Genomic DNA, 19362 nt, shown 5'->3' with positions numbered 1-19362 from the left:
GTGGAGGGTCGGGTGTGGATAGTGCTTCCCCTAAAAAAGTTGACTCGATGTCTTATCAACACCAACCCTCAACATTTTCTGCCCATATAACTTACATTTTCATTGGAATCTTGACAACCAAGAGAGCTTGTTTTGCTCTCTCGAATGCAAACTAAATAATTACTCAAAAATAATTGCCCTACCATTAACATTTGTGGGGTCCAGCCAAGAGGACTGAAAACACTTTCGACCGTTTACATTTTTCTTGTTTGTCACTTTTTCAGCTGACACCGAGCCGCCACAAATCATGGAATTCCCCGACGATATCACCATCACGGTTCCGTTTGGCACGGACGAGGTCCCCATCAACTGGCCTGTCCCGGCCGTCAGCGACAACTCGGGCACGGTCAACTCCAACAGCAACAAGCAGCCGGGGAGCAACTTCCAGCCGGGCACCACCCCGGTCACCTACACCTTCACCGATCCTGCCGGCAACACCGTCACGCGGACGTTCAACGTCAACGTGGTGGTCGAACGTGAGTATGCGGAAAAATTATTCGCGCCCACGGTAGGGTGTCTTTATGCTATGCCACGCTATGCAGGAGAATGGCTTTTAAGTAGACATTTTAATGATCATATTTGCCCCCCCATTTCATAGACCTTCCATAGCAGAAAAATGTTGCACAGCCACAGCCGTGGCCAAAGTTACTAGGCCAAGGCTTAAAATTACACGCGACTCTATGGGAAGTGGCAAAAGACACTATCATAGACTCCTGTGTAATTTCAAGCCAGTCAAGTGATAGGGACATGGCCTAATTTGTGTGCTAAGCAAGAGTCGGCTGGGAACCGGTCACATGAATTGTACAGTGCATTGCATTTTGTCTGGTGAACAGATTTTCTTTGCTTAGTAAATTTCTGAGCTCCGAAAAATTGGGCCCATGTACCGGTGCTTCTACATACTAAACATGAGAATTATCTGAGCCTATATGAATCCGGTTGTTGTCTTTCAACAGCTGACACGTCGGCTCCAGAGATCAACACCTTCCCCTCGGACATCACCGTCATGGTTCCGTTCGGGAGCACGGGCACCACTGTCGACTGGGATGAACCCACCACCACCGACAACTCGGGGACCTCGATCCCGAGCAGCAACCTGCCGTCGGGAAGCTTCTTCCCCGTCGGCTCGACGCCGGTCACCTACACCTTCACCGACCCGTCGGGCAACACCAGGACCGAGACTTTCAACGTCAACGTCGTCATGATGCGTAAGTGTGGAGCCGCACGACCTGTCGAGTTCCCGCCCAAGTCTGTTATCAGCGCTTTGAAATTCCCCCAAAAATATAACTCGTAAAGTTTCAGCATGTATACCAGGATTTAATTTTAGGACTGAACATTGAAAATCTGATTTAGACCGACCTCTCCAGTGCTGCCCAGGATGAAGAGGCTACATTCCATATCTCGGAGAATCTTCTCAGTTTTGAAAATGTCTACGCCAATGGGCATTACTCTTGCGTACAAAAGTTGTAGTTTTCATCCTTGGCAAAGTGTGCCCAGCAGTCCGAAAAATTCTTTGAGGCAAAAGCCGTTACCAATCATTGGTGAACTTCATATAAATGCGGGGCTGTCTGCAAAACAGCAGGATCCCCCCCCCCCAAAAAAATCTGTTGCCATCCACTGAGTTTCTAAATCTCTCCTTCCTTGTCGTACTTCCCCCCCCCAACAGCCGACACAGAAGCGCCCGTCGTCCAGGAATTCCCCGAGGACATCACCGTGACTGTGCCATTCGGCTCCGATAACACCCCTGTCACCTGGCCGCAGCCCACGGTCACCGACAACTCGGGCACGGTCAACAGCATCACCAACAAGCAGCCCGGGTCTTTGTTCCAGCCGGGCACCACCCCCGTGATGTACACGTTCACCGACCCGTCCGGCAACGTCGTCATGCGCACCTTCAACGTCAACGTCATGGTCCTGCGTAAGTGCCGCCAGGCTGCTCCTGAAAACGGAGTTTGCTCTTTTCAGTTTCGGCACGTAAACCAGTTTGTCTTGGAACTGCAACCTACAACAGTGTACTGCAGTCTCCTGTAATGCCTGTGCCAAACGCGTCTTGAATTACGTGGCCAATCTAGGCAAACTCTGGGATCTCGTTTGCGCATTGTGTAGTGTTGAAAAAAAGCTGTCCTCAAGAACAAGCTGCTTCATGCATCAAGGCGCCTTTCCATATGTTACGTGATGCATTCATGCATTTCACTTTCGTGGACACAAAAATCAACTCCGTTAACATAACGCACGTGTGCATTGCTTTGGCCATCAAAATTGCCCCGAGAGCGATTTTGACGGATGCGCAATGCTTGGCGCAAATGTTTGACTTTCATATGAAATGGCATCTTTAGTTTGGGCAAGGAAGAGAAATAATTGAGGGAAATTGAGGGACACGTTTCTATTCGTCATGTTGACCAGAAATTCAGTCAGGGGGTCCTTAGCATAGTGTTGAACCTGTGTAGTGCCTTTTGATTGGAAAAAATTTGACATTTCCTTTTTTTTTTTGAAGTAATCGTCATAGCACATATGTATACAGTTGAGCAGCCTTTATACAGTTCATTTTTTAGCCAGAAAACTCTCTTCCCCGTAATTACCAAAGGAAATCCCTTATCTTGACAGCCGACAATTCGCCTCCCGTGGTCACCCGCTTCCCGTCCGACATCACGCTAACGGTGCCCTTCGGGACAGACGAGACGCCGGTCAACTGGCAGGAGCCCACGTCTACTGACAACTCCGGGAGCTCCTTCCAGACTCCCTCGCTGCCGTCCGGTAGCACCTTCCCCGTGGGCATGACGCCTGTCACCTACACCTTCACCGACCCGTCGGGCAACACGGTCGAGCGCACCTTCACGGTCAACGTCGTCAGGCTGCGTAAGTTGAGCAAAGTCCCCCTGCATTTTCAAAGGATTTTTTTGGGCCCTTCAAAATCTGTCAGATTTTCAAGTTAGTCCCGCGTAAGTGCATTCCTTGTGGTACCAGATTTAGTCCTGTGTGGTTGCGTAGGCAAACGTGAAGGTTATCACCTGCATTAATTCTGTGCATCCTAACAGATCCCTGCTTTTCAAAAAAAATTCCTGAATTGCAAGTTTTCCTGTTTTCGATAATCCGTGGTCGTAACGGTCATTGTGACTTTTTCAACTTGTTTTTATGCCTCCGTTCTGTCCCTCACCCTAATTGGGCTAAACAGTGCGGTTTTGATGCGATTTTGCAAACACCCAACTGCTTCAATTTGTTCTCTTATGGCTCATCATTAGTCATTGCTCATCTAGTATGTTCATTTGGTTCATTTCTCAAAGTCCCCCGACAAGTATTCTTGCAGTCTTGCTGTTGCCAGACTCTAACTTTACCATTCTTTTGTTAAAAAACTCCAGCGGACAATGTCTCGCCTCTGATCGTGGACTCCCCAGAGGACATCGAAGTCTTCGTTCCCTTCGGCAGCACAGGTACCAACGTCAACTGGTCCCCGCCGACGGCCACCGACAACTCGGGTACCGTCATCCCCAGTGCCTCCCAGGAGCCCGGCAGCTTCTTCCCGCTGGGCAACACCCCAGTCACCTACACCTTCACCGATCCCGCCGGCAACATTGCCACCACCAGTTTCATGGTGAAGGTGACAGAGTTGCGTAAGTGTCTCTCTGTTTGTTTTTTTACGTCGTCATCACGTCTGGTTAAGTTGGCAAATTTGCTTGGATCTAACCCAAGTCTGGCAAATTCGATCCCCTTGATGCAGCTAGAGTTTCAGGGGATCTAAAAGTCGAGCTGTGGCATAATTGATTTACTCCAGCCATGCCGTCTTCATCTTGTGCAAACGCAGAGAAGGTGTCTTTGGATGAAGGCTGCCTTGAATTTCTGGGATTTACAGTTTCCAGGAAGTTGGACAAAGGGACTTTATAAGAGGTTTTTGTTTTTGTCCAGACACGTCCCAACTTGAGCTTCCAGGGAACCAGTAGACTGATTGTGCCTGCTCAGTCACGCGACCCAAAGTGGGTATTAAACATCGGCAAGCATGGCGTCCTTCCACAGAAAAGGGTGTAGTTTACCCCAAAATTAAGCCGACGGTCATTTTGTTGGTAAACATTCATAACACTGTCTTTTGCGGAAGAATGCCACATTTGCCCATGTTTGATACCCACTATAAGTCGCGTGACTTCGAGCGCAATTGGTCTATTCAAATCAAAACCATGGTGTCCGAGTTCAGCAAATCTTCATGGATTAGTTTTGCTGTCTTAGTGTGTAATCACTTGTCCTTCATCGTTCATCTGCAGCTGATACCATACCACCCATGATCACCTCCTTGTCCGAGGACGTGACGGTCACCGTGCCCTTCGGGTCGCCTGGCACCACGGTCAGCTGGCCCGAGCCCACCGCCACCGACAACTCGGGCAGCTTCACCACCACCAAGACCGACGAGCCTGGCTCCTTCTTCCCGACGGGCTCGGTCACTCCAGTCACGTACACCTTCACCGACCCGGCCGGCAACACGGTCAGCACCACCCTCACCGTGCGAGTGGTCGAGGAACGTAAGTATGGTTGCCCTCCGTGACTAACTTTACCCCTTCATGTTTGGAGACGGTTACAGCCGAGGCTCTGTGTGAGGATTAGTGCATACGACACATACATTCTATTCATCGTGCACCTGCGGTTTCAATGTGGGCCTGCTGCCGGACAGGGCTTTGCATACTGAGCATACCGCAGCCCAGCAGTCACGTTCAAAGGAATCCCGGCACGAAGGGGTTAAAATCCTTCTCCCAATTTTTAAACCTTTACCAAACCTTTGACCAAACTTTCACCCAAAACCCCGGATCCTTCACCGATTCTTTTCAGAGCTAGCCTCAGCGGAAAGGAACAAAGAACTAAGTCCTGCAAAGTCTGTTTCAGCAATAACAGCGAACAATAATGAATGTTGCGTACAAAGCGGTTAAAACATTAACCCTAACCCCCGAGGGTGTATGTAAAATCGTATTGAAATTGGAAGATGTGGGAGTGTTAGGGTGAAGATATTCCCTGTGGATCATGTATTATTCAATATTTACTTGTACCTTATCCAGTTATCTTCAATATTTACAGGTGTCCTTAAATGCTTAACCCTAACCCCCAAGGTCGTATATAGAATCGTATTGAAATTTGAGGATTTGGGATTGGACAGAAATCTTAGTGTGCCCCTCAGCAAATTCAGTGTAAAGCCTTTTTGAAAATTGGAAAGAGACCGTATTTTGTAATGGAATCAAGACAGCCATGGGCGTTTTAAAGTGTGGGCGGCTATGAACTTTTCCTCTTTGAATAAATTTGCCAATGACTTGAAAGGTTCCGGAAGAAAATGACTTTCCTTCAATTTAACGTTAAATACTTTGCTTGAATGACATGTTGTGGATCATTACTTCGAGGTCACTTTGCGGATTGGATTGCCATCATTTCCAAAACCTCAGACCATGTCCAATATCTTGGCTGCAGCTAGAATGATGCATTCTTATTTGTTTTTTTTACAGCGGACGAGGTCTCCCCCGTGTTCATCACCTGTCAGTCGGACATCACCTTTCACGTCCTGACGGGCAAGGCACCCGTGCCTGTCCAGTTCACCGCCCCGACGGCCAGCGACAACTCGGGCTCGGTCAACCTGGTCATTCGAACCAAGAACCCAGGCGACATGTTCAACGCCGGCCGCACGGCCGTGGAGTACAAGTTCGAGGACCAGGCTGGCAACTCGGCCTCTTGCACCTTCAACGTTGACGTCGTGGAAGGTGAGCTCTCCAAATCCCTTTCATTTCTGGTCGGTGAAACTGTGAAATCGCTAATCTTTCACAGCACCGTTTCCAGGGTCCCAACTAGAAATTACATCTCATGGAATAAAAGTTAGGGGAGACAGTAATTAAAGAAATGTTTATAGTCGGAAAGAAGACCCTAAATATTACAGGAGAAATTAACAGACCTACTTTAACTTGTCCAGCGGCAGATCTAATGTAAGAATGTTTTTTTTTAGGATCCTTCCCTCTCCGTTTCTTCCCAAAGCATGTAAATGCAGCCCCACAACCGAGTTTTTAGTCCACTCGTATAGTTGTCAATCCAAGTGGGTTGTTGACCTTCGGCACCACTACACTGAAGGGGGTCTCGGTCCATATCGACACCGAAAGCTGTGGCCTCAACGGGAATCGCGTTACCCTTGATCGGTGATCCAACTTTTAACCTCTGACCTTTTTTCCTCGCAGCCAATCCGTGCTCGCCCGAGCCCTGCCAGAATGGAGCTGCCTGCGTGCCGGCCACCCTGACCACGTACACTTGCATCTGCCCAGATTGTTACTTGGGCGATACCTGCGAAATTGGTAAATTCTTGTACTTGACGGTGATTCCCATGAGAAAGGTCTTTTTTTTTATAACCTTTAAATAAGAGTCAACTACTCGGGGCGTATTTCACAGACCTCAAATGTATGCCAAAATGCTGTTGCCAATTAAGCTCAGAAATGTTGTCGGCAGTGAAAAATGCCTGCTTAGCAAACAGGGTTACCAGCTTAAATGGCATGCAAAGTACTACGCTATATTTTTGGTGGGGATTAGCAGCTCTAGGAGAGTGGACGTTGCTGGTTACCTGCCAAAAATGTTGTACTGTGACCACTGCGTTTGTGACCGGCTCCCTGACCCATCCATCCGTAGCCACAAATTCCCCAGTTTCTCACCGTTGTGCATTTTCCTTGACAGCCATGGACGCTTGCGAGAACAACGCTTGCCTGAACGGTGCCGCCTGCGCGGCCCTGGCCGGCTCCTGCACTCAGTACGAATGCCAGTGTCCTGCTTGCTACATCGGACAGTTCTGCCAGACCTGTAAGTATAAGTTGACCGATAAATTCCAACCCTGTTCCCGAAACCACCTTCGCGAGACCTTTCAAAAGTTGCATGCTTTTGTGAAAAACAGCATTAGCCAACTGGTGTATTTTTCACAAGTGTGACCATCTGAAAATCAACAAATTACTGCAAAGTCACAAGTTAGAGGGCTGACTCAATTTTAAACATGTCGGAAACCTTATCAATAACTCAAACAGCCTTCATTTCTTCAATTATTGGAGCACGAGGGACTCCTAAAATTAATGCAGAAAATCGTTGTTGCCATTTTACAAACACAAGGGGAAACCCTTGCATACTTGGTCGGACTTTTTGAAATTTTTCTAGTGCTCCAAGAAGCCCCACTGCACGACGGTTGTCCTCCCTCGACAGTGGTTCCAGCTCCCTTGCCATCAAATTGTCCATTTGTTGAAACTTTGCGAGAATCTCCTGTGGTCCACTGACAAATTCAAAATGTTTACACGCTCCTGCAGGGCCACCGACTCTCCCCTCCCCCAAAACACCAGTGCCATTGTGATTCTGTTTTTTTTTTTTCAGTTGTTGACAGTTGCGAGAACAACCAGTGTGCCAATGGAGCTCAGTGTGTCACCAGCCCGGACGACTGCCTGGAGTACACCTGTCGCTGCCCGCCTTGCTTCACCGGACGCTACTGTGACATTCGTGAGTTCTTCCACTCTCCCCCACCATCCTTACCCCGATTCTTAAGACCTGAGATGCATTTCAAGCAAAAATAAAACCCTAACCACCCCAAATCCATCAAAATCCATTTCTACGTTTTGCCGTGGATGTTCATGGGCTTAGGTCCAGAAGGCCCGAGGTGACCAGACGTCAATGGCTTACGATAGGCTCGACCCAGGAGGCCTAAAGCAACAAATGTGAATTGTGAAGAGAGTGTCTGATTTTTGATGGATTTGGTCCAGTGCCTAAACCTAGGGAGTTAAGGTGTTAAAAACCTGTCCACGACAAGGGAGAACTACTGATTTCACTCGCATTACTTCTTCTCCATGTAGCCGTCGATGCGTGCGACAACCACGGATGCCTGAGCGGCGGTATGTGCGTCCCGTCCTCCCTCACCAACTCTCTCTATTCCTGCTCTCAGTACACCTGCTCATGCACGGGATGCTTCACCGGTGCACGCTGTGAAATCCGTGAGTTTCCATTGTTCAACAGCTTTCAAAAATGTTCAAGATTTACTCTGGAAGCTTGGACTTGAGCTTCGACAGTGGGAGAGTTAAGAATGTCTTCAGAAATGTGCTGCATTTCCACCAAATGAGTCTCAAGGCCACGTTATTCAGGCCTTTTTTAGTTTGCGTTAGAAGGAGCAAATGCAGCTCTTTGTTATGTTGCTTCCCTCAGTTTGGCCTGCTGATGGAAGTGGACCCTATTTTTTTGGGGGGGGGAATTGTAGAGGATTCCTATTTGTGCACGTTGTACAAGGTTCCTTTGAAGTCATTATCAAGCGTCTCTCGTGATCGCAGAGTTTAATGTTGATGTCGGGTCACTGCTAGTCACAGATGTGTTGGGATTGGTCAGTCGTTTGAGATGTGACTGATTAATTGTAATCTGATTGGCTGTTTTCCCTGTGATCAGAGCGTGATGCCTGCAACCCCAACCCATGCCTGAACGGCGGAGCCTGCTCGTCCCTGCCTGATTCCTGCTACTCTTACACCTGTCAGTGCAACGGCTGCTTCACGGGCTTCAACTGCGAAATCCGTAAGTATCCGACCCCCATCTGAAGAATTGTCAGCATTTTGACCCTTTTGGGGACCACCCAATCTTGTAGAAGTTTTGTGTAGATACACATAAGAAATGTCTTTGGATTTCTTGTCATGTGATCGGTTACTATATTCTAATTGGACAGTTCTGATTACTTTGGTTCCGAGCTTGGCATCTGTCATACAATTAACAGCTAATTCCATTAAACTGTCCAGGGAAAAAAGTTGCGTCTAAAAAGCAATAATCAAACTAAAGAAAGAAGAAACTTGATTTTGCCTGACTGTGCAGCACACCACTGCAGGAAATCGTATAGATATAGTCATTTTGGAATGATTGGACTGTAAAACAGCGTCAGTTGACCAGTTTGAATGGTTTGCCTACATTTTATCTCATCTTGCAGCCATCCCCTCGCCGTGCGACAACAACCCCTGCCAGAACGGCGGCGTGTGCAGCGAGGTGCAGGGGGCCTGCGGTGCGTACACCTGCGCCTGCCCCAACTCCTTCATCGGCCTCAACTGCGAAACGCGTAAGTCCCTCGCAGCTCTTGTCCCTCTCTGCTCATCGGGGTCCATGCTTTGTAGACTAAACCACAAGTTGGTGCCGTTACTGGGTAGGCAGTACACTTGTGCTCCTTTCCCGAACCCAAGGCCACGAGCCTTCTTTGAAAGTAAAAGCGTCATTTTGGTCTGTTGTTTGGCATGCATGTTTCTCTCGTGTGTGAGCAACGAGTACCATCAATGTAGCGGCTTTGAATTCTGGTTTCCAGATTAACCTTCAAAAATGAAAATATTTTTTTCTCGCATATTTGAGTGAACGTGGAAATCTGGTCTCTTTTTTTGGTCTCTTGTTTAAAACTTAGGAGTGCACTCTTGGGTTGAATTTAAAATTCAGTTCACATAATTATGAAGTAAAGATTTTTATCTGAAGTCTCAAGTCTCTCAATCTGTCAAGAATATGGAACTCGAATTGATCGGTCTTTCTTGCACAACTGTATTTCATGCCCACAATGTGATCGGTTTCCAGCGATCAGCGAGAATCCCAACCCTTGCAATAGCTTCCCCTGCAAGAACGGGGCGTCCTGCCTGACCATGGACTCGGACCACTACATGTGCCTCTGCACCGGCGACTACGTTGGGCCCAACTGCCAGACCCAGAGAGGTAAACCACTCGTTCATGGGTTAACGTCACAGTGATTGATACACAGCCACGGTGAAGGGCTGAACAGTAGTCGTGTTACAAAAATCCATCCATGGCAGTCCCCAGTCCGCTCATTCCAATGTACGATTCTACAGTCCATTCAAGTTATAAATCGTCGGGTGTCCGTGTGAAACAAACAAGGCCCTAAGATTGGCTTTCGTAATACAGGATCACAAATATGCTTTGAAATAAATCCCTTCCACACAAGTGTTTCCAGAGGTCCATATCTTTAGCATGCAACCCCCCCCCAATTCAAGAGCCTTTTACTTATAGCAGAATAAGCTCGGGTACCAGATAAAAGAATTTTGAAAAATACCTGGATATTGACGTGACACTCATTCATTGTTGTGATACTCGACCTTTGCCCTTTTTGTCACTGGTTTGTTAGAACATGCCTCGTGGCCCAAACAGTTGGCCGAACCTGCAGAAGAAAACGTTTCGTTATTCACTGCATTAAGTAACATTTCCTGCAATTTGAAGGGACTTCATGATCGTCCTCTTTCTCCCTCCCTGCCAGGCAACGCTCCTCAGCTGGACGCCTGCGGCTCCTTCCCCTGCATCAACGGAGCGGCTTGCTACAATAGCTTCAACAGCAACTCGGGAACCAACACGTTCATCCCACAGTACTCCTGCATATGCGCCGACGGATTCACGGGCACCAACTGCGACACTGCTACCGGTGAGCGAGAACTTGATTTGGCATCAGTAAAAGTTTCGTCATTGGTTATACAAATGTCGGCATGTATTGTTTATAGAGGCTTGGGAATGGAATGTACTGCTATGGATTTTGGGCATGTCGGTCGTCTCCGCCTGATCCAAACTTTTGATATGTAGGCCAAATGTACATGTAATAACTCTGACACTAAAGCTAATGATCTTGGCTGTGACTGTCTGCAACTGTCTGCAATTATCTGTGATTCTGACTGTTACCATCTGTGACTGTCTGTGATTGTTTTTGTAGGAGATGCGCCAGCCCTGAACATCTGCTCCCTCGGGGAGAGGCCACCATGTCAGCAGGGTGCCCAGTGCTCCAATGCTTACCACAGCCTGGACCAAGACGTGGATTACTACTGCGCTTGCCCGGTCGGCTTCATCGGCCACAACTGCGAGACTCCAAGTGAGATACATACCTTTTCCTCTCTCGATTAAGCCTAGAAATCAGTGATGGGCCAGTTTTTAAATTTGTACAAGGGGTGACAGGCAGGGTGACCAGGGGCAAACAGGTTAACGTACAACTCCAATTGATGACTTTGATATTACAGATTTTATCTCTGCCCGTTAACCCTAACCCCCTAGGGACCATGGAAATCCCGCATAACCTTGTTGGGTTCAGCATGGTTAGGGGTTAATGAATAACGGGTCAATAAATATTTCAAAAGGAGGATCAAAGTAAATGACATGAATAGGTGGATGACGATGCTTTGTTTCTAAAACTGCACACCGCTGTACAACCTTCATTTAGTCTGGAATTTGTTATAAAATCAGTTTTCCCCCAAACTGAGTCTTGTGCAAAAAAACGAGGAAGTCTTACAGCATTTAACTGACAACGGTGAAAATCTGCAGCCTTTTTCTTGTTAATGCCCTCAGTGAATTGTGATTTTCCCATAGTGTTTGTGCCCTTCAATTTCCCCTTCAAACCGAGTCTTCCAAGTGTCTTCATAGGCTTTGCTTTTTGATCCCTACAGTCAGCGATCCCTGCGCGAGCAACCCGTGCAGGAACGGAGCCAACTGCATCGCCTTCAACACGTACTTCATGTGCGAGTGCTTGCCCGGCTTTGGCGCCAAGACCTGTGAAACCCGCGATGGTGAGTATTCGAGACCGAGACTGAAATGATGTCTCGGCTGCGACCCCGATTGAGGAGTAATGGTTTTGAAAAGCTTCCAGCATTTGTAAATTGTGACCAGCCAGGCGATATCGGCCAGGCTGGTGTAAGTTGCTGGATCTCAATAGTCCAGTGTCTGTAATCAATATTTATTGAGACACTGAAATAAAAAGTTCAAATACGGAGGCATTTTCAGAAGACAAAATCTTAGATAATGCCAAAATATAGAAATGCCTTCTTTACACGAGAAAGAACCAGACAAGGAAGACTGACGACAGATTATACATGAAAAGACGATTGCAGTTCAAAACCAGGGCGACAACAAAACAAACACAAAGACAAACCAACAGACTGAGATGTAAGAAAAACTGGAATTACCAAACACTAGAAATTATTGTGCTAGGCAGTGTGGGCATTTTTACAATGTTGCAAAGATAAAAATGGCTCAGCAATTAATGGTATGAAATTGAGTAGCATTAATGGATATTGGTAATTTTCAATTTAAAGCAATCCAGTGTTTTTACTTAACCCCTTTGTGGCAGGATTATTTTGACCGTGACTGCTGGGCCTTGGCATGCTATAAATGGAAGGCTTTGTCCAAATTTTTTTTCTGTCACTTTCAGGCGACACCACCCCACCATCCATTAGCAACTGCCCTGCATCCGTCTACCTCGGCAACAGCGGTTTGTCCGGCCAGACCGTGTCCTGGACCCCACCCACGGCCACTGACGACTCGGGCACGGTGGTCCAGGTCTACGCCTCGCACCAGCCCGACTCGGTGTTCCCTCGTGGCGTCACCCCCGTCACGTACATCTTCGCTGACCCTAGCCAGAACTACGCACGTTGCGTCTTCTTTATCAACATCGAAGGTGAGAATTTGTGCAACGTACATGCCCGACAGCTTTGGATTTGACAAGGAGTTGTTTGGCCCAAGGCACTTTCTATTGAAGCTTAGCGACAATGGTCATATGATGTACATTTCTTCTTATAAATTTACCCTCCGGGAAGCCAGTGACACGTTCTCTGTACAATGAAGTTTTAGGGGGCAACTCCGACCCCACTTTTAAAATCATCTGCAAAATCCTCTGAACAATTTTGAAGGAGGATTTGGAGGGGAACAGATTTAATGGAACCGTCTGACACTCCTTTATCCAGATGGCAGCCCCGTTGCTGACAACGTCCCTCCGACCATCAACAACTGCCCCAATGACATCTCGGTGACGGCTACCTCCGGTGCCAACATAGCTGTGGTCACCTGGACGGAGCCCACAGCCACGGACAACGCGCCTGGCACTGTCACCCTGCAGTCGCCGACCGGGTCTGGCTCCAGCTTCAATCTCGGCAGCACGGTGGTCACCTACACGGCCACTGACGCCTCTGGCAATCAAGCCACTTGCTCGTTCACCGTCACTGTGAATGGTAAGGCGATCTCTTGTCAGTTTTGCTTTTGGTTTGTCGTCTCGCGATCGAAAAGCAGCTTTTGGCACTGAATTGTGGTATAGAAGGTCCGTTTATTGGGGGGTGTGAAAGTAACATTAGCAACTGTTGTCACTGAAGGACTTACTGCTCAATGGTTATTGGGAATCGTCGGGCGTAAACTGGCCCAAAACTCTGGAAATTGATTTACCCCTCCCTTCACAATCCAAAACGTAACAGAACTACAAAGACGCTGAATATCTCAAGCCAGGTTCTCTCCTTGACCGTGAATTTGACCATCGGTCCAATTATGTCCGGTCACAGGTTGCCCTGGAAAATCAATCAGTGGGTGACAGATGGTCACTGACTGAACTCGGCCCAAGTTACAAAAAAGAGCCCACTATTTATAGCCTGTTGCACCCTGCTTTAGATTTGGCTCCCCTGGACGTTCTATGTGAAGGCTAATTCTTTTTTTTTTCTCTCAAATCATTTTCCAAATCAGCTCCAGAAGACAACACTCCACCAACCATCATCGGCTGTCCCACAGGGGCAACAGCCACCGCCTCAGTCGGCGCAAGCTCCGCCCCTGTCACATGGACTGCCCCGACAGCGACGGACAACTCCGGCGGTCAGGTCACCATTTCGGCCTCGGCGCAGCCCGGTGACAGCTTCCCCGTGGGAGCCACCACCGTCCTTTACACCTTCACCGATCCATCGGGCAACGAGGCCACCTGCTCCTTCATGGTCGTGGTTAACGGTAAGCCCCACCCCCAAACCAATTTGAAAGCTGTGAGCCAACCTAGAAAGGTGAATTGCCCCACCACCAGAGCCACCTTCGAGTTAGAGGCATTCAAAAGAATCTCCCTTAATTTAAAGTAAAAGGAATCCACATTTATCCAGCTTATACCCGTGTGATGTTTTTTTCATAAAACAATGGCCATTTTTATCAGGATGCCAAACTGAGTAGTACTTCTGAGAGCTGCGTTTGCTTATTGCAGTGGAGAACGAAACATTAGAAATTGGCCTCGAGACTCATTTTGTGCAATCTGGTCACAGATAGTTTTGAAAAAACAGTTTTACAGCTTTACACAAATTAGTTACCTGTGTGTGGTAAAATTTTTAAACCCCATTTAAATTTTTTTTCAAAATTTGATGGAGGTGAGCGTAATTTGTCAGCGTTTCTTCACCTAGCTCTTTGGAACCAGATGACCGGTGACAGAGAACATTTCTACTGAGCTTCTGATATCAAAAACTGGACCAATTGAAAACATTTTCTTTGCTGCTTTGTGCCCAACAGCTGTGGAAGGGCCAGACAGGGAAGCCCCGGTCATCTCGGGCTGTCCAGGTGACCAGTCGGTCAGTCCGGACCCGGGCTCCGACTTTGCCACCGTAACCTGGGTGGAGCCCACGGCCGTGGACAACAGTGGCCAGGAGCCCGGCGAGGCCAAGTCCCACCAGCCTCCCGCCACCTTCCCACGCGACACCATCACCCGCGTCTCCTACGTCTTCTTTGACAACTCGGGCAACTTCAACACCTGTGCCTTCACAGTTACTGTCTCGGGTGAGTTTAGAAGTTTCTGTAGTAACTCGGACCTTCCCAGGACCTTGAAAAGTTTTCTTGGAGGATTGCAGGATTTTGCATAGTTGAGGAGTGTCGGTGTCAAGTATAACTCCGATTGGGATAAACGATGAAGGAAAATGAAAGGATTGCTCAATTCAGAACAGTAAAGCTCAACCTTGGGCATTGCAAGGGGGGGTATGAACAAAACAGAAATGGCTAAAAAAAAACAAATAGGGTGGGATAAAAATCACCAAATTGGTTTAAAATTCCTCGGAATCCTTTTGACTGTTTGATGCCGACAAGTGCTTTTGCGCCCCCTCCTGGGAAAAAGAACCTGGCGACGCCCACGAGCTCAGCTGCCTCTACAGTACGGCTTGAGGTGTCACTCTGGTTGGGTATAGAGCCTTGCCGTCTGATTGGGACACGCTCAAGGTTTCTCACAAAAAGGGGGGCTTGGCCCAAATTAAATATTTTGCTTTATTTTTTCAGGTAACGGAAACGGAGGAACAACGGACACCACGGACCCCGTCTTCACCAACTGCCCTGACAACATCGTCTCCTACGTCAACGGTCCGGGTTCCACCGCCAGTGTTGAGTGGTCGGTGCCCACCGCCACGGACAACTCTGGTGTCCCGCCCACCGTGACCGGCAGCCTCGCTCCACCCGTGAACCTGGGTGTGGGCTCGACGACGGCCTCCTACACGGCGACGGACGCTGCCGGCAATCAGGCCACTTGTACCTTCAGCGTCAGCATCATACGTACGATTCCGCCTCATATCTTTTGCCCATTCCTGACCAAAATGTGCTTTTTTATCAAGGGGAAATTTGTAGTGGAAAATTTTCAATGATTTCAACAAAATAGTTTAATCTTGATTTTTATGGGGTTGCTCGGTGTATAGCAAATGTCATACTGGAGATATTTATCCAATCTGTTCTGTTTTTTTTTCAGAGAAAGTTTCTTCGGCCCCAAAATCCCTTTTACATTTTAGGAAGAGGGAATCGTTCTAACCAACCTCCCAGATCCTCGACAAATCCGTCAGGAATCTGAGGATTTTGTTGAATTGAGAGAGGTGGAGCCCCATCCACTTTAGGGGAAGGACTTGTCATTTCTTGAACGATTAGTCTAAAGATTGTATTGTGCAGTGGTCAGGGAAAGTCCCTTCAAAATTTTGCACAGCTAGGTAGAGATAAGACTCCGAAACATTGACGCCTTTTTACAATATCTTACCCTTACAGTGGACACGGAAGCGCCAACAATCACCAATTGCCCATCTGACATCACAGAGGTCTTGCCAGCCGGCAGCAGCAGCGTGTCGGTGCCCTGGTCGGAGCCGTCCGCCTCGGACAACTCGGGCTCGGTTTCGGTCACCCGCAGCGACAACCCGAACTCTTTCTTTGCAGCCGGCGTCAGTGTGATTACATACACCTTCACCGACCCGGCCGGAAATGAGGCCATCTGCTCATTCACGATCACAGTCACCTCAGGTACCTAGTCCCGCCCACTAACCAACCCCCCTTCCTGTTTTTATTAACATGGCTAATTCTGCATGACCACTCGATGTTCGTACTAAAGTTGAGCCTGTCGACCAATTTGTAACTTCCTGAAAATCCACTGTTTTTCCCAACATCAACCCAGCAACACTTAAAAGTCTTACCACGGTATCAAACCTTACCCGTTTTTCTGTTTTGGCTAAAATGTAAAAAATACGATACGACACTGACAGATGACAGTGGCCGCGGGTTTGGATAGGGCAGGGTTTGTAGAGGCTGTTGAAAAAAAACAGAAAAGTTTGATATTTTTTATCTTCAAAGATTTCGCTATCTGGTCTGTCTTTGCAGGTAATAACACTGGCAACCCCTGTGCCAGCAACCCCTGCCCTGCAAACCAGGACTGCTATTACAGACCCGACCCTCCAGAGTACCTCTGTCTCAGTGAGTGTCTCGGTAGATGTTCTTGAATAAACCCCTCCCTCCCCCTTATTGACGAGCCCACGTGCCAATGATGTCGCGCTTTGTTTGCGCGCGTGCGCTTTCCTGCCGGAGCTATCTCGGATGACGGATTTCGAGCTCCACAGGAGAGCGTACTTGGGAACAAAGCCAGACGTCATCGACATGCAGGCTGTCTGATCGTGTAGGTGATGTACACTGATGCACTTTGTCCATTTGCCATCCTTGACTTTCGGTTTTGGGCACTGTTGTGTGGTTGTGGTTTTTCACCCTGATGTGACTGCATCAAAACAGGGAAGTTGTAGCCTGCCCCCTTCGGCTGTCCAATTCAGACATGAATGCAAAGGATGTTGGGTAATGTGGTCTCGGGTGCAAAACAGTCCGACTAATCGATTCAAAACGTAGCCGGAAACCGCTGAAAGTGTTAACCTCGCCATCAAGTGTAAAATTCTGCCGTATAAACTCCTTGCTTCTCCTGCCGATTGAATGTTAATATCCTAACCTATCAAACTATCTAACCGAGTCCTTTTTACTTAAAGACTCTCGTGTGGAAACAAATCGTGGTAACGAGGGCCGCATTGTTGGCTACTGTATACTAACTTTCGAAATGATAGATGACGCGTTGCTGTCACCATTACCTGGGACCGTACAAATGACCCGTCGCCCTGTAGCCTAGACTTGTAGAGGGAGATATTTCGGGGAACTCTTCAGTTTGTACAGCCCCCTTTTTTTTCTCTGTAAAGCGAACATTCTCAAGCTTCTATTACGAGTTTGTGCCGACCCCAGTACATTTTGCCATCTGTTTTCAATCGATCAACTGTTCCCTTTCTGTCCCTTGCCCAACAGATCAGAGAAACAGGAGAGATGTCAGCCAAGGTACGTGAACGAACAAAATTGTCTTGATTATTCTGTCGTGAAATTAATGTATCAGTTCGACTTTCTCTGTCGCTTTGAGACGACTGTAAAGGTCTGTCTTGGATTGAAAAGTCCTATTCCCACACTCCGAATGCCAACGAAACCATTTTGTATTAAAACCGGTGCAAAGATTTTTGAACTTGATAGTTTTGGCAGATTGACCATTTGATTGGACTTTCTGAGCAGCCTGATATTCGCAATTTCTATTGGTCTCGGTCTCAATTTAATGTATAAATGCAAACCCCGGGGGTGTTATAACTAAACAATCACAATGAACCACTGGGGACATTTTAGGAAGAGCCAGTGTGTGGATAAAAGTTAGAAAAGAAAACCCTCTAAGCACCCTTGTGCTTGAATTGAGATGCATCTGGTGTTGACTGGTGTCCTTGGACCGGTATTCCACTTCGGTATTGTTTGTCACACAGATGACTGCATGTGCCTAAACGGCGGTGTTTGCATACCTGACGGTTGGAGCTACTCTTGTGCCTGCCCAAGCAACTTCACCGGTGTCCTGTGCGAAAAGAAGATAGCGAACATGGGTTCCGGTACGTGAACTGACTTTGGAATCTACAGAAGTAATCAATGGTGCAGAGGTGGCATGAAGACTTGGAAGATCCGTTGCATGTCCCGATAAGTTGTGTCAAAGTGGTTTGCATTTCTCTCTGGAAAATCATTCAGGAAAAGTTCATTCTTGAGAAATTAAGTTTGTCGACTTACAGTTTTAAGCGACCGTGGTCATCTTTGCAGTGTGAACTTTGTGGAGAAAGGGCTCTACCACTCGATATGCACAAGATTTTTCACGGCGTTGGGGAAAGTCTGCTTGGTTTTTCAGAATCCCTTACACTCTGCTTTCGCGTTTCACTTAATGCAGATTCGACCAAGCCGCTGACCCCCATGGAGCTAGAGATGCACCAGGACCGGGACGGCTCCTTTGAGATGTGGCTGATGGGGGCCGTGATGGTTCTGCTGGGCTTTGTCATTGTCATTCTGGCCGTCACTGTCAGCCGACTGGCGCCCCGCACCGCCGCAGCCAGGACAGACGCAATCGACAAGGCTAATCTGGTCTACTAAAAAGGCCCCCAGGGACTGTTTTGTGTATTTATATTTTTATTGCCGCAAAATTAGAATCGGCTTTTGATATTTTTTAACATTTTAAAAGTTGTAACTATTTTTTTAACAATAGATGTCTTAGTTTGCTTGAACTCGTTTTGATGTAATGCTGCGCTTAGTTTTGTGTTTGCATTTTGAGGAGCTCGGTACTCTGATGGCTGGTTTATCCACAGTTCTGGGTCACTTTTTGCAAATATACTAAAATAAAAATCATTTCTTAGAAGCTCACACATAGAAAACATGTATCTTTCCGTGCTATTCTTGCTAAGTGTTTTTTTTTTTAGTAATTTGCTCTGTATGTATATGTAGCTGTGGGGAAATGTTTTAAGCGGCTATTTTTTTAATTTTTAAGTTTTTAAAAAATGTGTTTGCAATCAACCAAGAACCAAATTGTTTGGAGAATTTCAATCTTTTGTACTGGCTTAAATGGCCCCCTTTCGGAGTCTCTGTATCATACCCCTTTATTGAGAATTCTTTGAAAACATTTTAAAAGCTGAAACGAATATTTCAAACGCTTGTGCTTGTTTTTTGGATTTTACGAATGCGTTGCACGAAAAGCACATATTTTAAATTAAACTGGACTTATAATAGTGACTTCCATTTTTGAAAGGGTAGTTTTGTGGTAAACATTACAAAAATTGCAACATGAAAAATGAACAGTTTGTACCATAAGAATGACTTTGAAATAAAATGTTGTTTAATTAATAAGTCGTTTTTCTCGGATGCAGCTTAAGGATTTTTAAAAGGGGTCTTAAAATTGACGCTGAAAAGGGCATGCAAATTTTGAACACTTTTAAAAATAAAATTAAAACGTTTCTCCTGAAA

The 19362-nt window shown here is 47.1% G+C and overlaps 1 protein-coding gene across 3 annotated transcripts in view; it reads left to right on the top strand.

Moving 5' to 3' along the window:
- The window catches only part of LOC110974758 (uncharacterized), a 40589-nt gene extending 21227 nt beyond the window's left edge, over nucleotides 1–19362 (top strand). For 2 of the 3 annotated variants that reach the window (XM_022226609.2, XM_087137547.1), the window contains exons 33-59: nucleotides 264–515; nucleotides 993–1244; nucleotides 1703–1954; nucleotides 2641–2892; nucleotides 3393–3644; nucleotides 4287–4541; nucleotides 5508–5759; nucleotides 6225–6338; nucleotides 6712–6834; nucleotides 7390–7512; nucleotides 7863–8000; nucleotides 8443–8565; nucleotides 8969–9094; nucleotides 9592–9726; nucleotides 10283–10444; nucleotides 10727–10882; nucleotides 11451–11570; nucleotides 12212–12457; nucleotides 12744–13007; nucleotides 13507–13761; nucleotides 14302–14565; nucleotides 15055–15324; nucleotides 15802–16050; nucleotides 16405–16497; nucleotides 17359–17388; nucleotides 17853–17972; nucleotides 18299–19362. In XM_022226609.2, the coding sequence (XP_022082301.2) occupies nucleotides 264–515; nucleotides 993–1244; nucleotides 1703–1954; nucleotides 2641–2892; nucleotides 3393–3644; nucleotides 4287–4541; nucleotides 5508–5759; nucleotides 6225–6338; nucleotides 6712–6834; nucleotides 7390–7512; nucleotides 7863–8000; nucleotides 8443–8565; nucleotides 8969–9094; nucleotides 9592–9726; nucleotides 10283–10444; nucleotides 10727–10882; nucleotides 11451–11570; nucleotides 12212–12457; nucleotides 12744–13007; nucleotides 13507–13761; nucleotides 14302–14565; nucleotides 15055–15324; nucleotides 15802–16050; nucleotides 16405–16497; nucleotides 17359–17388; nucleotides 17853–17972; nucleotides 18299–18498 (5078 nt within the window). In that variant the 3' untranslated portion in view covers nucleotides 18499–19362. The remainder of the gene's footprint in view (nucleotides 1–263; nucleotides 516–992; nucleotides 1245–1702; nucleotides 1955–2640; nucleotides 2893–3392; nucleotides 3645–4286; nucleotides 4542–5507; nucleotides 5760–6224; nucleotides 6339–6711; nucleotides 6835–7389; nucleotides 7513–7862; nucleotides 8001–8442; nucleotides 8566–8968; nucleotides 9095–9591; nucleotides 9727–10282; nucleotides 10445–10726; nucleotides 10883–11450; nucleotides 11571–12211; nucleotides 12458–12743; nucleotides 13008–13506; nucleotides 13762–14301; nucleotides 14566–15054; nucleotides 15325–15801; nucleotides 16051–16404; nucleotides 16498–17358; nucleotides 17389–17852; nucleotides 17973–18298) is intronic. The other variant, XM_087137548.1, reaches the window with a different exon arrangement.

The sequence above is a fragment of the Acanthaster planci genome, linkage group LG06, assembly GCF_054643075.1.
Source record: "Acanthaster planci isolate LZ-2023a linkage group LG06, COTS_SCS, whole genome shotgun sequence".
NCBI lineage: Eukaryota > Metazoa > Echinodermata > Asteroidea > Valvatida > Acanthasteridae > Acanthaster > Acanthaster planci.
This window is presented reverse-complemented; position numbering and strand designations above follow the sequence as displayed.